Below are 17,074 nucleotides of genomic sequence, written 5' to 3'. Positions count from 1 at the left end.
ATTGGTCAACTGTTGATACAACATTGCTGCATAACAAACAACCACAAACGAGGTGTAAAAAAAGTAACATTTATTTCTTTTGCGCACATTTGTGGTCAGCTGGAATGTGCTCCACATGTTTCTCACCCTCTTCCCAGGATCAAAGTGTCCTCCTGGGATCAGTGGCTTTGGCAGGGCATGTTCTTCTTGTGGTGATGGCAGAAGTGCAGGACAGCAAGCCTAACTACACAGGCACATTTCAAGGTCCCTGCTTGCATAATATCTACAAAAATCCTATTGGTTGAAGGGGTCATATGACTAAGCTCATCGACAAGGGATGGAGAAATACCCTCCCACCTTTGTGTAAGAAACTGATTTATATGGTAAAGTGTGAGGATTGAGGAAGGGGTGAAGAATCAGGGTCAGTAATTCAATCTACTGTGGTCCACTTTCTTGGCCACATTTATTCTTGTCCCTCTTACAGAAAATACCCTTATCCCAAAGATCCTGAAAAGTCTCATTCAAATGGTACACCTGAAATTTACACTGAAAATCAACTATCCTTCAGTAATAAATAAATACATTTTTAAGGAAGAAAAAGGATCTCAAATCTGGGTTTGGCTCCTCTTGATTGAGGAACCTAAAACCTAAAAAAGAAAAAAAGGTATCTACCTCCCACCTCCCAAACACCCCCCCCCCCCACACACACACACAGCATGCATTGGTGTAATAGGGACAGGATGACTTGCAGGTCACATTCTTGTTCAGAAGGAGGGGGAAGGGGTTCAGAGACTTACTGATCCATGGCCATTGTGAAGTCCCTCTTGGCAAATGTTGGGCAAATACTCTGGGAGAGGGAATATCTCTTGGTGAGGCCCAAGATCTGCTCCCTGGAGTGGATTCCCTAAGCCATGCTTTTCTATATTTCTCTGGAAGCCCTTCCTCTTCCATTTGCCTTTTTTGGCCATGTCTAAAGAAAGCACTGGAGAATATAGGTCTTTGGGCAGTTGACAAACTGTTGTTGCCTGCTTCCTGCCTGAAGGAAGTTAGGGACCCAGATGTCTTTTTACACCTTGAATAGTCTCAGTCTCTTTAGCCTAAGCGATCATAGTTTTGGCCACACACCTCCCTCAAACACTTTATGGGTTTTCTATGTATTGTATTCCACTTAACTTGGATGTTGCAAAAAGTACACCATTAATTTTTGAGTTATGACAGTCTCTCTCTACTCAATTATGACTACTTTGGGTGCATCAGGCTTCTATGGGGCCATGCTCTTAAACTTTCTGGAAGCCCTTTTGAGCAGCTGAGAACACCTACTAAATGGTACCTTATTATTTTCAAGTATGAATAAAAGATGTTGTAACTATGCTCTTCGGAGAAGGCAATGGCAAGCCACTCCAGTACTCTTGCCTAGAAAATCCCATGGACGGAGGAGCCTGGTAGGCTGCAGTCCGTGGGGTCGCTAAGGGTCGGACACGACTGAGCGACTTCACTTTCACTTTTCACTTTCACACATTGGAGAAGGAAATGGCACAGAGTCGGACACGACTGAAGTGACTTAGCAGCAGCAACTATGCTCTTGATTGGATCTGGCCCACATGTTATATCTTAACTGGCCATGACCTTGGTTTGATCTTTGTCCCCAGGCTGCATATTAATTTGAGACTGATTTACTGGCTGGAGAAGCGTTGACTGATTTATTTTCCAACTCAGCCAAGTTCTGAGCTCTCTGTATTCCCTCTAAATACTCAACACTCCCTATATCTTTAATGAATTCCATTCTTTCTTGTAAGTCCTTATCAAATTCAGCCCAGAGGCACCAGCTCCTGCTTTCAACATTTACCTGGAAACCATCTTGCCCAAATCCATTGGTTCTCTTCAAGTTACTATAGATGGACAGTTTTACCAAGCATTTTTCTCTCCATAGTGTGAGGTCACCTTTTTTCAAGCCTCCAGTAACAGCTCACTGCACATCACCTTGGTCCCGGAGACAATGCTACATATTTCTATTTTTATTGCTCATACACCCCACTCTTGGTATCAATTTGTGTATCTATCAACTATTGTCACAATAATGCCGTGGAACAAGCAAGCACATCTGATTTCAGCGGCAGCCAGTAATACGCGTTTGTTCTCATGCATGCGCTTTCCAGTCACCCGGTTTGCTCCGCATGCCCTATATCCTTCTCCTCCTGGGACGAAAGTGCATTCCTGGAATCAGTGCCCAAGCCATGCCACGTGCTTCCCACAGGGGTGGCAGAAGTATAAGAGGGCTAAGCCCATGGTGCAAGCACACTTCAAGTCTCCTGTGAACATCTGGTTGGTCAAAGCAAGTCATGTGAGCCCAAAGCCAAGGTCCAGGGAAATACACTCGACCTTTTGTGGGAGAAACTGCAGTTATGTAGCAAAGGCATGAACACAGGGAAGGGTTGAGGACTGAGGCTAAAAATTCAGTCACAGCCTGTTCAGCACCTCCTATGTGAATAATCCAGAATTTCTGGCTTTAAATGTAGGGACGGCGGCAGGGGGGAGGGGGGAGGACTTCAATTATTCTCAATTTGGGGACTTAAGCCCAAACCAAGATACTCAGGAAAATATGGGAGGACTTCCCTGGTGGCCCAGTGGCTAAGACTCTGCGTTCCCTGTGCAGAGGGCCTGGGTTCAATCCCTGGTTAGGGAACCAGATCCCGCCTGCCAAAACTAAAGATCCAGTGTTCTGCAACTAATATCCGGCACAGCCAAATTAATTAATTAAATTAATGTATTTTTAAATTAAAAGAAGAAAGTATTGGTAGCAACATCTGAAACCTACCCACACATGTGTGCACATATATACCTATTTGTGGACATATATAAGATTCTATACCCTTAGACCTCTCTCTATGAAAACATATGAAAGCATATGCACATTGGTGTTCTCACATGTATGCACACACATATACCTAATCTCTATATACAGTTGCACACGCTCTAACATATGTGTGTGTCTTCTTCAAGGTTCATGCCACCTCCACACCAGTGAGGAAATTGTGCCCCTACCAGACTGGAGCCACCAAAAACATCTCCCCACTCCCCACCGCTCTGTTTCCCCACTCAGCCCTCCATCCAAGTCTCCATAGTGACCACTACATTCTTGCTTCTCTCTACTCCAACCTCTGACTCCCTCATGCTCAGCAGGTAAACTCACCTGTCTTGCAGGGAAAACCAAAGTCACCAGATTTTCAGACCTCTGCCCAGAGCTGCAATTGGTCCCTTAGATACCTTAGTGCTGGGTTAGAAAAGACACTTAACTGTCATCTATTGCAAAATTATCATGTCACACAATTTTTACTAGGCTTAGATCCTGTACTGCCATCTGCCACAAACATGTCATAATAGATATATAATTATGTTTATGTTGTGAACAGCACCCTCTCCTATATGTGGCATCCTTAATCTGTGTACAGCCTATACCACCGTACATGGCAGTCTTGCCAGCCATCACCTCCCTCATTACAGACACACCCTGATATGCACAGGCACACCCTCCCTCAGCCACTGTCTCCCTGCAGGGGTCTCCTGCTCAGAAGGCTGCCCAATGTCCTCAGCATATGTCTCCAAGAAGTGAGCCCACCGAGGGCTCTTCCGAGCCCCCAAGTTGCTAAGGGGCTTGAAAGCTCTTTGTCACTGTCACGTGGGCACATATGCTTCGGGGCATCAGTCGGTGAGTGGGAGATGTGGGGGGCAATTATTGAGACAGAGCCTCCCCAGTGGCCACGGGCAAGGCATGGAGCTGCCCACCCACCCACCCACCCGCTGGGAACTGGCTGGCTTCCCAGCTGCCAGCACTGCCTCCACAGACACCCCCTCTTTCCCTCCCCCTTTCTGACCCAGATTCCACATTCCGGAAATAGCTCTGGCAGGTGACTGGCAGGCGGGGGTCAGCCCCTAATGGGATGGTGGGGGAAGCAGCACATACACGTTTAGGTATCTACGCATGCCCCTCCCCAGCCACAGGACCTGCCGGGAAGGCCCCTGGGCACCCCTCAGTCTGCCCCATCCTCGTCCTCTTTCTCCACTTGTGAGAAAGAAAAGAACAGAGAACGCCCTCCCTCCCCCTCCTCCCTTCGCTGACTCTGCCCACCTCCTTTCCTCTCCTCCCTCCACCCTCCCTCCATCCCTTTCTCCCAGCTTCCCCTCCCCGCCATCATCTTGGCCTTCTGTCTGTCTCCCTCAGCCCTATTTCTCCCCACCACCCTCTCTCCCATTTTCCTCTCCATTTCTGGCCTTTCTCCCTCCCCGGCCTGTCTCTCTCCCACTCCCTCTGAATCACAAGAGAGGCTGTGACATCACTCAGGAGCCGTGCTGGTGGTGGGCTGTGGGGTGATACCCGCCACCCGCCCTGCCCTGCGCCAGCTGCATTCTCTGCACGGGCACATGGGTACATGTGTGTTCATGCACAGAGGTCCACACACCTGGGGTCACTCTGGTGGTGCTTGAGGCTCTAGGGTGAGCTGGGATAGGTTGCTGACCTGGGAAACACCCTGGATCCTTTTGGATCTAGTTTCTGCCCTGCTAAGTCACTCTGGGCGGGTCCTGGCCCCTTCCTGTGCCCCAGATTCTCCATCTATGTTGTGAAGCTTGGGTTTGGAGACCCCCAAACACCTCCTATCTGAGTCACAGAATGCTCTGTCCTCCTCTCTTTGTTCCCTCTCCCCTCCCCCAGAGCTCCCCCAGTTTCTTCTCTGATTCATTCTCTTCTGTACAGACACAGGAAGGGAGGCTGACAAAATTCCAGTAAGCAGCCAACCTTCCAGGCGGCCTCGTCCCCCAAGCCCTCTCCCAGGCCTGACCCTCCACAGTCTCTGATTATCACACTACAGGCTTCTGTCAGGTTGGACACTCCAGTCTCCAGAGTGTAAGGGCTGAGAGGAACCTCAAAGACCATCACGTCCAGTGATGCAAATAGGCTTCAACTCACGTGTCATTCCTGATCCCTGGAGCTCAGGACTGAGAGTGAGTTAAGCAAAGAAGTGTGGCACCATTGATTAGTGATGTCTGCTTTGGCCAGGAGAGTTGCACTTATCTGACATTCTTGATTTAGCCCAGTTAATCATGCACACACACACACATGTGCGCACACATACATATTGACAGATATTTTACAAAGAAACTGTAGCCTAGAAGAGGTGAGTGTCAAGTCAGGGTAACCCAGATAGTAGGTGAAGGAGCTCTTTCCCCCCCGGGTCAGCCTGATTTGAGTTCTCCACTATTCTATGGGTGTTGAGGGGTGCGCATTCAAGGTTCTGGTAAAGAGCTGCAGTGTGGTCACAGGAGTTTCAAGGAGAATCATCTGGCAACACGGGCAGGCTGGATCGGAGGCTGTGCAGTGGCCCAGGCAAGGCCCAGGGAGCTTGGACAGGAAACATAGAGTCAGAGAATAATGCGAGTGTCCAGGAGACCTTCCTAGAGTGAGTGATGAGGAGCCAGAATTCCTGCCTCCTGAATGAGGGCCCTCTCCACAGAGGGCACTGGGCAGAATGGGGCCTTCCTCCCTGGGCCCCACCCAGCCTTGGACCAGGAAGTTCCTGGTTAACTGAGCCACTCTCCTAAGTCCCATTTTTAGGCAGACACATAGAACCTTCTCAGGGAAATAGTGATTGGGCTCAGGGACTGGTGGGCAGACTGGGAACCCCAGGTTTCTGAATGAGACAAAAACATCCCTTACTCCCTCAAGGGTAGAGAGGTCAGGCCAAAGGATGAGAGACTAAAGTGCTTACATTGAACCATGGAGGCCCTACAGCGGTGGTGAAGGACGGGAGCCTTGCCATGGGGCATCCCTTTCATTGATTAGATGTTTACTGATCACCTACCTTGAGCCAAGTGGTGATGCAGGGACACCTCAGTGAACAAAATGGAAACCCTGGCCTTCATAGAGAGTACGCTCTTGGGTGCAGATGGGTGGGTTGGAGGACAGACAAAGCAGTCAGTATAAAGAATGCAAATAAGTATATGGGGTTTTAAAAAAATTATTTATTTTGGCTGTGTCAGGTTGCAGTCTTCATTGTGGCATGATCTTTTGTGGTTGTGGTGCAGGGCACATTGTGGGCTTAGTTGTCCTGGTATGTAGGAGAAGGCAATGGCAAGCCACTCCAGTACTCTTGCCTGGAAAATCCCATGGATGGAGGAGCCTGATAGGCTGCAGTCCGTGGGGTCGCTAAGGGTTGAACATGACTGAGCAACTTCACTTTCACACGTTGGAGAAGGAAATGGCAACCCACTCCAGTGTTCTTGCCTGGAGAATCCCAGGGATGGGGGAGCCTGGTGGGCTTCCGTCTATGGGGTCATACAGAGTCGGACACGACTGAAGTGACTTAGCAGCAGCAGTAACTGTCAGAAGGGCAGAGTAAGCTAGTATTTTCAAAGTGCCTAGTGCAGTGCCTGGCATCAATATTAAAAGCAAACAGTTGCTTTTAATATTTTTGTTGTTGCCGTTTAGTCACTCAGTCATGTCTGACTCTTGTGCCCCTATGGCTGTAGCCCGCCAGGTTCCTCTGTCCATGGGATTTCCCAGACAAGAATCCTGGAGTGGGTAGCCATTTCTTTCTCCAAGGGATCTCTCCAACCCAGGGATCCAACCCGCATCTCCTGCATTGCAGGCAGATTCTTTAGCACCAAGCCACCAGGGCAGCCCAGTTATCATTATAACTTTATGCAAAAATCACAACAGTGGTATTGGAAAGACTGCATCATCTTTAGTAAATTTTTCTCCATTTACATTTGGAAAACAGAGCTGCAGAGAAGGGCAGGGGCTTGTCTAGGTCACTTAGCAAGGCAGGTTGGGGACAGAAACTGGATATGCAGATGGTAGCCCTACTGTAGGTGCAGCCTAGAGGGATGAGGCCGGGAGCAAGGGCCAGGACTGTGAATAGGGGGACTCGCAGGGGCGAAGCGGGGACTCCATGAGGTAGGGAAGCTCCATGAGTCGTGAAGGGAGTGACTTAGGAATTTACACAGCTCCTACTGCACTTGGCCCTCCAAGGTATCGTGGATGTAATGGGTTTATTTTACTAAAGAGGAAACAAAGATTCAGGAGGTTGAATGAGCATCTTGTCCAGGTAACACAGCCCTCCAGAGGCTGAGCAGGGATTGATTAGAACCCAACCTGCAAGACCCCAGATGAGCACAGCAAAACCAGGAGGGAGCGGTGGGGACACTAGAAACCCTTAGGACGTAGAGTCCATAGTATTGGGAGGCTAATTTGACCACACACAGGTGAGACGACCTGCTTGTGCGGAGCCTGTTTCCCCTGGGGAATATCCAGGTGTAGCCAGGATAAACTGGTACAGACTCCCCGGGCCCCTCGCTCGTCAGGGAGCATGCGTCTCGTTCCAGCTGGAACCGGTTTGGTGGGGGCGGCTGTAGGGGCGGAGTCCCGGGTGCTCAGGCACGCGCGTGCTGACGTGGGCGCGCGCTCCCTCGCGGGGTCGGGCGGCCTGGGCGTGGGCTGGACTGAGCGCCCCGCGCGCTTGCGCACCCGCCCCGCCGGGCGCGCGCGACGGGCCACGTGCCGAGAGGGCCGCGCGCGCCCCCGCCAGCCCCGGGAGTCCCGAGCGACGCGCGCGCGCGTCTGACGCGGGGGGCGGGGCGGGGCGGGGCGGGGCGGGGCCGGCGCGGGGCTTTAACCCAGAGGCCCCGCCCCTCGGGCGTACAAAACCGGAGCCTCGGGCCGGGCCGCGTGAGGGAGGAGGGTGAGTGCCCGCCGCTGGCCGCCGCCGCCGCCAGCCCGTCCGTCACTTCGTCGGTCTGTCCGGTCCACGTCGTCGCCGCCGCCGCCTCAGCCCGGACGCCTGGGGTCCGCCCAGCGCCGCTCAGAGCAGCCGCGGCCCCGCGAGGAGACGGGCGCCGCCCCCGCCCGGCCCTGCCCCCGCCCTCCTCCCAATCTGTCCGTCCGTCCGTCCTCCCGCCCGCTCGCGCTTCCGTCCTTCTGTCCAGCCACCGACCCTGGGGCCCATCTCCCCGCTCCGCCCGCTTTGTCTCTCCCTGGCTCGCTGTCTCTTTGTCTCTGCCCTCGCGCTGCCTCCCAGCCCCTCCCTCGCTCCCCGATCTCGGGTCCCCCTCAAAGCGCTCGTCTCATCCCTCAGAGTCTCCCTCTCGGAGCGCCCCTGTTCTTCGGGACTCCCTCTCTGAGCGCCCTCTCATCTTGTGGGGAGGGGGCTTTCTTTAAGAACACCTTCCACACTCCCCGCACACCCCTTGGGGATCCTCCCATCTGTCCCCCACACCCCGGGGGTCTTGCCCCCTCTTAGCCCTCCTTTCTTTGGGCTTTTGCCTCTTTTGGTGTCCCCCCTATACGCTGGGACCTCTGTGATCCCTTGGGGTCTCTCCTTGGGACCCCCGAAGCTCCCCAGCTCCCTGACTTCCGTACCCGCTCCCTGCCTTTCCTTGGTTTGTCCCCCAGTTGTTGTTCTCTGTCGGGACTCCGCGCCGCCCAACCCCCTGGGTCGGGGTCCCCTGCTTTGCTCTCCCTGCCTCTCCCTGTCCTCACATCTGTCTTGCTGGTGTCACCGCTCGATGTCTCTTGCGCTGCAGACCCCTTTTTGAGGCTTCTCCTCTGCTGGGGGCTCTTGCCCCCCCACCCCCCACCCCGCTTTCTCTGCCCCGTCTCCCTGTCTCCCCTTCTCTCCGCTCCTGTGTCTCTCCCTCTCCCCTTTACTGTCTTTGCCGGTCTCTGGGTCTCTGACCCCCATCCGGCCCTCATGGCTTTGTGTCTGGAGCTCTTGAAGCAATGTGAGTGGTGGGGTGTCCGGGTCGGGCCGGAGTCCACCCGCAGGCTGGCCGCGGCGAGGCTCCATGGGGTTGGCGCTGGGGCGAGGGCTGGCGCTGGGGACTCCCCACCAAGAGGGCAAGGCGGGAGGGGCCAGGCTCTCTGGCAGAGGTGGGAGTGCGGGGCCTTCCTGCTCTGAGGCTTCTGCTTTAGTTGCTTGTGTGTGTGTGTGGACCGTGCCACAGGCTGGGCATCCCTGCCCGCTTGGCCCTGCATGGCCTGGCATTTTGTGATTGCTTGCGGGCAGGCCTGGGCTATTTTGGAACCAGCAGGATGTGATATCACTTGGGCGTTTATTTAGACCCGACTGGGGGTGGGGGCTGCGTTCTTGCCAACTTGAGTAATCAAATTTTGCAGGGGGGTGCGGCCTCCTAGGCAGCTGGGCTGTGAGGTTTGGGGCCAGAACTTGTAAGCCACCAGACTGGGCAGGTGAACGAGCGTTTATGCTGCCTTGGTCTTGCTGAGACCGTCGGTCAGGGTGAGGGGAGAAAGGAGTTGTTCTTCACCTGACCACCCTTGAGATTTGGGCGTGGTGGTCTAAGACCTCTGGGGCCATGGGTCTGCCAGCCTCAAACCTTGTGACCTTGAATGAGACCCTCAACCTTTCCCAGTCTCAGTTACTCCATCTGTAAAAAGGGAATAGTTGTGTCAGTCTCACAGGGTTGTCATGAAGATCAAATGAAGTATCTGTAAAGATACTTTGGGAACTGCCAGCCTAGCTTTAACCTGAGCCCCACAGAGGGGAAGCAGCTAGTTCATGGGCACACAGGCTAGTTCACGGCAGAGTTGGGACAGGGATCTTGGCCTGGAAAGCCCCGGTCCAGAGTTCTTTACCCCAAACTCCATTGCCGCCTATTATTCAGAAATACATCTGTCCTGCCAATAGGGCAGGGAGCCAGCTGTACCCTTTTATGCCCTGATTCCCAGTTGTTCTTTTTCAGTTTGTAAAGGTAGGTGGGTGTGCCCAGCGGGATGTCTGTGCTGGGAGGCAGTCGGATTTTCCGTGTTCCATCCCATTGTTGTTTAAGGGTGGTCCTGCTTGTCCAATGGCACTTGGGAATAAAGTCAGTCAGTTTGTGGTTGTGAGCCCCACCTGCTTTGCTGGCTTCCCATAGAGCAGGGGAACAAAGGCCCCGGCTGAGAGATTCTCCACAGACAGCTGGGGTCCGCTGTCAGGAAGCCTCAGATGTCCCAGAACTTTGGAGCAGGCGATCAGATCAGCTATGATAGCTCCCTCGTCTTATAGACAAGGTCCAGAGAGCACAGAGGGTTCAGCCAGGACTCCTGCATCCTCTTCTGTAGCACTGCCAGACCAGTCACAGGTGGGTGTCACCTGTTCACTGGTGTATAATGACAATTTCCAACATCCATTGACCTTTTATTGTGGGCCCCGAGCTTGATACGTTGCACAGATTTCTTGCAGTGGGGAGGATAAAGAGCTTGGTTTCTGGTCTAGAAGTGGGAGGATCAGGGTGTGGTCCCCACATTGCACCGTCTCAGGGAGGCTGCTTTTCCCTGGGCTTCAGCTTCCATATCTGCAACATGGGAATGATCTTCCTTGTCCTCAGACTGATTCTGAAATCATGGAATCCCTAAAGAAATTCTGGGCGGCAGACTGCCAAGGTTCTATTCTCGGCTCTGATGCTAAGATGCTGTGTGACTTCAGACAAGTGTCTTCCTCTGTCTGTATTTTTCCTTCAGAAAAATGAGGAAGTTGGATGTTGTGGTCTTAGAGGTGCTTTCAGCTCTGACATTTGAGGATTTTTTTTTTAAACACCTGTGTTTTTTTTAGTTTAAATTATGAATGACATTTGAGGCTGTTGAGGTAACTGAAAGGCCACCTATTTGTACCTACATCTCGTCTTACCTGTAAAAGTGTGTATGACCACAAAATAACAGGGATAATGTGTTGAGTGCTGCCAGGTGTGTGCTCATGATATACTGTGGGGTTTCATCAGAGAGAGACCTTGTCCGGGCAAAGAGATCAGAGACACTTCCAGAAGGAAGCAGTGCTTGAGCTGGGCCCCTATACCCGACACGTTCTGCCTCTTAATAGGAACTATTCCAGACAAAAGAGTGTGGGGTTTTGAGTCGAAAACGCCTGGTTTTAATTACTCACTGCGGGTGTAATCTTGGTGTAGTTACTTTCTTTCAACTTCGGCTTCTTCATCTGGACTCAAGATAATCATATTTACACTGCAGGGTCATGGTGAGGATTAAGTGAGATTCTATATTTAAAAATACCTAGTACACAGTAGGTGACTTCCCAGGTAGCCCAGTGGTAAAGAACCCGCCTGCCAGTGCAGGAGATATGGGTTCAATTCCTGGATCAGGAAGATCCCCTGGAGAAGGAAAGGGAACCCACTCCCGTCTTATTGCCTGGAAAAGCTGCAGTCTGTGGGGTCACAATGAGTTGTTCATGATATAGCAACTGCGCACGTGTGCAATACACGGTAGGCATTTAATAAATGGGAGCCTTCACCTCCAAGTAATATCTGGATCCCTTTTTTCTTTGTGGGTACAAGACAGGCCCAGCCTCTCCCACTACCCCTCTGTGGCTGGGGTTCAGGTAACAAGGAAAGCACCTTCTGGCTGTTCTGATGTATAATAGCAGTAATCTTCTAATCTTCTCCCTCGCTGTGTGAGACCTTGTATAATCTGCCAGGCTCTTTCCTTACCCATTGTTCCCCACAACAGTCCTGGGAGGAAGTCAGAAGCCAGTGGAGCTCTCCCTGTTTCACAGGTGAATGAAGCATAGGGGGCCCAGGGAGGGCCTTGCGCCCAGGCCTCTTGACTCTTTTTCCCCTGCAACCACAATGTTGCTGCACATTTACTGCTGCCTGGTAGCCTACCCCTCGGGCCACCTTCTCTCCATCTGGCATCTGTTCTGCCAGGAGGGTTTGCTTGACATTTTCCCAGCCTCTGAGCTCATCTCAGATTTAAAGAGACTAGCTTGAGTTAGGGTGGGGACTGAGTCACCACCTTCCTCCACTTTCTCACCCTGAGCCGCAGCCAGACATGCCCAGAGGGCCACCACGGTAGACCTGCTGGTCATAGACCCTGCATACAACAGGCGCTCCTCCCAGAAGCTCAGGCGGCTCTCTCTGGGCTCTCCGGGGAGGGCAGGCTGCAGGGAGGCTCCATATGTATTTCTTCACGCCTAGGGGATCTGGAAGCACAAGCCACACTGAGCTGTTGCCTGGCCTCTCCAGTTTCAAGCCCTTATGTGTGCTCTGCCCTCCCCCGTGGTGCCTCTCTTCCCTTGGAGGCCACATAGTCAAATGCCTCCTCTTCCAAGAAGTCTGTGATTGCTGCCTCTGGAGTCAGATTCTGAATTTAGTCTGCACTCAATGAAAGTGTGACCTTAGAGATCACCTCTCTCTGCCTCCGTTTCCTCATACAATTTAGGCTTCACATCTTGACACAGTTCAGGCTTCTGAGCCCTATCCCCAAAGGGTCTCAGTTGATAGGTCTGGGGGCAGGAATGAGCTTTTTAAACCAGCCCCCTGGAGGAGGCTGATGCTGAGGGCTTGTGGGTTGCGCTCGGGGAAAAGCTGAACTGAGCGATTCCTGGCCTGGTGTCACAGTTTGGCTTGTCCCTGCTGTGTGACCTTGGACTGATCGACTTTCTGCAACTCAGTTTTCTTCTGGGTCAGAAAGGGATGGAAATGCATTCCTCCCAGGTTGCTCTGAGAACATGATCTGGTATCGGAAAGGTCCTGCAAGACATGGGAGCAAGTCTGCTACACTGGGTGTTGGGTACTGTGCTAGACGGTTTCTGGCATTAATCCCACTGCATTATTGCAACAATCCTGTGATATGGGTCCCAATATGATCCCGAACTGACAGGTGGGGAGACTGGGCCCTCACTGTGCTCTTTGTTTCAGGCAGGATTGGTTGTTTCCAGAAAGAGGTTACCAACTTCCCCTGCTCAGTCCCAACAGTAGGCACTGTCAGCCCTGGCCAGGGTAGGGGCTGTGACATTGAACAGCTGGGCAGGAGTGCAGTGCAGTCAGCAACGGGAATTGAATGAGGTTGTCCAGGTGTGCGCTGTGAGTGCCTGTCCGGTTCTCAGGTTTCCCACGCCTGTGGGCGGGGAGCCACAGCTGCCTCCCTTCCCTCAGCCTGTGCTGGAATCAGCTGGCTTCTCACCCGCCCACTGGGAACCAGGGAAGACAAAAATCTATATTCTGGAGATAAAAAATTATTGTTGCTTGTTTCACTGTAAGAAGTAGGCCCAGGAGGGGAAGGGACCGGGCATGCCTGGCACCCCAGAAGACTGTGTCAGAGCCAGGCAAGAGCCACCGCCCTGCCTCCCCGCCCAGGTCTCCCACGTCTCTCTGTCCCTGGCCTGGATCGCCTGGGGAGAGCTGGTGCATGGAGGCTCCGTTTGGCCAGTGTAGAGGACAGGAGCCAGAAAAGTGGTCCCAAGTGATGGAAGCTGGACCGAGCTCAGCTGAACTGGGCTTGGAAAACACCAGTGGTCTGCCCTCCCAGCCCTGGGCCGGGCTCCGAGAGGATGGGAAAGACCAGACAGACGCCTCTGCCCCTGGGAACTCAGGCTTTGACAAGGGAGACAAGGCCTACAATTATGAGAGACTGTGTGACAGTCTGTAATTAAGCATCTGCTGAAGAAAGGCATTGTCTGAGGAGGAAGAAGTGAGCATGAGCCAGAGGAAACAAGAGCCCTCGAGAGGGGGACTGGATTCAGAGACCAGCGTTGGGGCTGGCTTTCCTGGGGATGGTTTCTCCAAAGGCAGAGGTGTGGGGGCTGGACACGGTGAGCACATATTTTGGAAACAGTGAGTAGACTAGTTTAGCTGCCGCTCTGGGAGGGCCCAGAAGGTTGTAGGCCACATTGAACTTGAGCCGAAAAGCAGAGGCTTAGAGAGCCATGGAAGGTTTTAGAGCCAGAGCAGGGCAACTGGAGAATTTTTTTCAAGATGAGTCAGGCTGGGTGAGTGGGACTGAATGAAAGTGGTAACAGGGGAGGAGCTTTGCAAGCATCCTGGAGAAGGGAGAGGGCGGGGTGCAGGTGGAGCCCGTGGGAGGGGAAGGGCCAGTTGGGGTGCAGAGGATGTATGTTCCCTGAGGAGAGCCCAACTAGGGGCCTGATGGGCCAGCGGGAAAGATGCTGGTGTTTCTTTCTGGAGCAGGAAATAACAGTCTGAGCGCATTGCTCGTCCACCTGCTCTGTGCCAGGCTCTGTGCCAGGGCCTCCATGGGTGCTCTCGTGAAATCCTCTCAACAAGCCCGAGGCAGGCGGACTTACCATCCCCCTTTTACAGATAAGGAACGTGCGGCTCAGACCCAAGGCTGACTACAAACACTGGCTCTCCCAGTTCAGCTCAGCTTCTTAGAAAGGAACCTCCTACTGTTAGGGTACTAGGAATCTGAACCTTCTTGACCCTTGAATTGAGACCCTTGAATTAATACATCCCCTGGGCTTCCCAGGCAGCTTCCCAACCTGCCTGCCAACGTAGAAAATGTGAGAGACCTGGGTTCGATCCCTAGGTGGGGAAGATCCCCTGGAGGAGGGTACAACAGTTCACTCCAGTACTCTTGCCTGGAGAATCCCATGGCCAGAGGAGCCTGGTGGGCCGTAGTCCACGGGGTCGAAAGAGTCAGACACAGCTGAAGTGACTTAGCACGCACACATGCACAAATATATCCCCTAAAGCCCACACGCCCTCTGCTTTCTAAAGACCTAGAAGATTGGGGCTGAGAACCTGCTCAGAATTCCTTAAGGTTGAAGCATCAGAAAACTGAAGGGCCTTCACATCAGCCGTTTTACTTGTCAGGCTGTGGGCAGCCTCCAGAGCTGGGCCTCCTATGTTTGGTCCAACTGTGGGCACGTCCATGACTGGGTGCACTGGAATTCTCCTCCGGCCTCCTCCCCCACCCCCGAGAGAGAGTGTTCCCTGGCCCAGCCACAAAGACAGGAAGGAACTTGTCCAAGGTCCTCTTAGCACAGGAGAGCCAGGTGATGAAACCCAGTTCTCCTTTCCCAGGCTGCAGCCAGGGATACCCACTGGCAGAAGGAAGGTGAGGGGGAGTGGCTACCAGGGGAGGCAGCAGTGGTTGGTCACAGTGCGCAGCTTGGAAACTAGTGGCCAGTCCTCCCCTGTGTGCCTCCTTGGCCGGGGGTCTTGAGGTCACGTGGCAAGCACAGCTTCCATCCTCCTCTCCCCACTCCTCCCTTGTCTGCAGTAAACACCCCTGGGATCCTTATGCCAGTGCTAGTGATAAGTCACTTTAGTCACGTCCGACTCTTGCAACCCCATGGGCTGCAGTCCACCAGGCTCCTCTGCCCATGGGATTCTTCAGGCAAGAACACTGGAGTGGGTTGCCATTTCCTCCTCCAGGGGATCTTACCAACCCAGAGGTCAAACCCGCGGCTCCTACGTTACAGGCTAATTCTTTCCCACTGAGCCACCAGGGAATACATTGGTATCTACTCTCTGAGCCTAGGGGTTTACAGGGTACAATTGTAACTGCTCCCACGATTTTCATACCAAAAAGCAGGGCAAGAGTTTCGATGAGGGATTTTTGTGCTCCTTTGGAACAGACTGAGCCTGAGAAGCCTGAGAAATTGTGCAGACATCGGAGGAGTGAACTAGAGTGCCCTGTGCTGTCCCTTTCGATGGTAGTAATTCATTTGATTGATGCTTTACCACTTGCCACGTGCTTTGTTGTAAACGTGATCGTTCTTAGGCGTATTCATTCTTTTTGTTTTGTTCTCAGCACATTAGTTTTGGATCCTTAATGTTTGTGTAGCCCATTTTTGATTTGCAGAGAACTTTCATCCACCTTATCTCAGATTTTTATACAACCCTAGGAGGTCACTATGTTCTTGTCATCCTCATTTCCCAGAAAGTGACTTGACCAAGGTCATTCTGGGATTTACTGACTGAGCTGTTGTTCACTTATTCAACAAATATTTGTTAAGTGCCTGCTGTGTGCCAGGTGATGAGCTGGCCCTGGGGATACAGTAACCAGGAGAGCCATCTTAGAGACTTAGCTTCTGACCTCCAAGAGTCCACCGAACCTTCAGGTTCTAGCAAGGATCTACCCCAGTGCTCCTTCCCCCAACTCTGGGCTCTTTCCGCTGCAGAGCTGTAGAATTTGGGCATGAGGCTTACACCTAAATTGTTGTAGCCTGTGAGCCTTCAACCTGGAGCATCATAATAAAGCAAGCCAAGACAGCAAGTCTTTGCAAACTGAACTTCAGTAGTGACAAAGGAAGTCTTTGGTAATGACTTAATTATTAACAAGAAGGTGAGGGGGAGCATCTCTACAGAAGGCCATCTGCTTCTCCCCAGGGGGATGGAAGTCGCCCAAGGGCGGCTGTACCTAAGATCCTGGCCTGAATTTTCTGTCACCTCCAAATATTTGGTTACAGTCTGCACAGATGTGGAGCCCTGTGGCCATGTGCTAAGCTGGGGACCCTCCTTGCCTCCTTTAATATTAAATGAGACAAAATAAAGGCATATCGTAAGAAGGCTTATCAGTCTGGAAGGAACTCTCCCAGCCTCCTCACTTTCCCATGAGTGGGAACCACGTATCAGAGGGGAAGGGACTTGCCAGTATCCCATATGGAAAGAGATTCTTTTCCACCTTTCTGTTCTACTAGCCCAAAGTACCTTCCCCGGTCCTTCTGGAGGAACTCCCCGTCCCACCTGTATCTGTTGAACAGTCAAAGCCCTCTTCAAGTCCTTCTTATGCCTTAAGGCCAAGGTTTTTTCCCCTGAGTCTTCCCTGCTACTTTCTCCCCTGCCCGGAGCCCTGTGGTGTCCAGGCTGCCTCCATCTGCTCTCAGAGGCTGACCACCTAGTCTTCAAGGTGACCAGCAGCCCTTGAGGAAGCTTCAAAATCCAGGTTTCTGGGCCTCGCCCCCAGGGAATGCAATGCCTGTCACCTAGAAGAAAGCTTCCTTGGCTACATTTTGCTGGAGTTCTTTTTTATGTGGAAAAGTTATGCTTCTCTTGAGAAAACAATCCACGTAGGTGGTTAAACATTTCAAACTTGTAGGGAAAAAAATCTCCAGTGACAATCGTCTGTCTCCCACCTAGGCTCCTAGATAGTCACGGTCAAATAGTCTTGATATTTCCCTCCAGAAATATTCTGCATACGTGAGCAGCTGTGTCCATCAGTACATCCCGTTTACTACCTACTGCCCCTGCTGTTCTGTTCCTTGTCTTCTTCATGCAAGACTGTCTCTGTTGTAGGTTATTCCTGCACGCAGCCGAGTAGTCCGTTGGCGGATGGGCCACCCATTGTTGATCT

General features: G+C 52.4%; 2 protein-coding genes across 3 annotated transcripts in view; both read left to right on the top strand.

Annotated features, from left to right (window-relative positions):
- Window positions 1-7,595, top strand: part of LOC148775347 (disks large-associated protein 4-like) — a 76,030-nt gene extending 68,435 nt beyond the window's left edge. The window contains exon 7 of the mRNA XM_088843625.1: window positions 7,357-7,595. Coding sequence (XP_088699751.1) covers window positions 7,357-7,595 — 239 coding nt within the window. The remainder of the gene's footprint in view (window positions 1-7,356) is intronic.
- A 123-nt stretch (window positions 7,596-7,718) lies between these two features.
- LOC129563100 (disks large-associated protein 4) overlaps window positions 7,719-17,074 on the top strand; it is a 63,868-nt gene continuing 54,512 nt past the window's right edge. For both annotated transcript variants that reach the window (XM_088843816.1, XM_088843815.1), the window contains exon 1: window positions 7,719-8,751. In XM_088843816.1, the coding sequence (XP_088699942.1) occupies window positions 8,721-8,751 (31 nt within the window). In that variant the 5' untranslated portion in view covers window positions 7,719-8,720. The remainder of the gene's footprint in view (window positions 8,752-17,074) is intronic.

This window comes from Moschus berezovskii, chromosome 15, assembly GCF_049115385.1.
Source record: "Moschus berezovskii isolate FMDL1 chromosome 15, NW_MosBer_1.0, whole genome shotgun sequence".
Classification (NCBI taxonomy): Eukaryota; Metazoa; Chordata; class Mammalia; order Artiodactyla; family Moschidae; genus Moschus; species Moschus berezovskii.
Note: the sequence above shows the minus strand (reverse complement) of the source record. Positions and strands in the feature narration are given on the sequence as shown.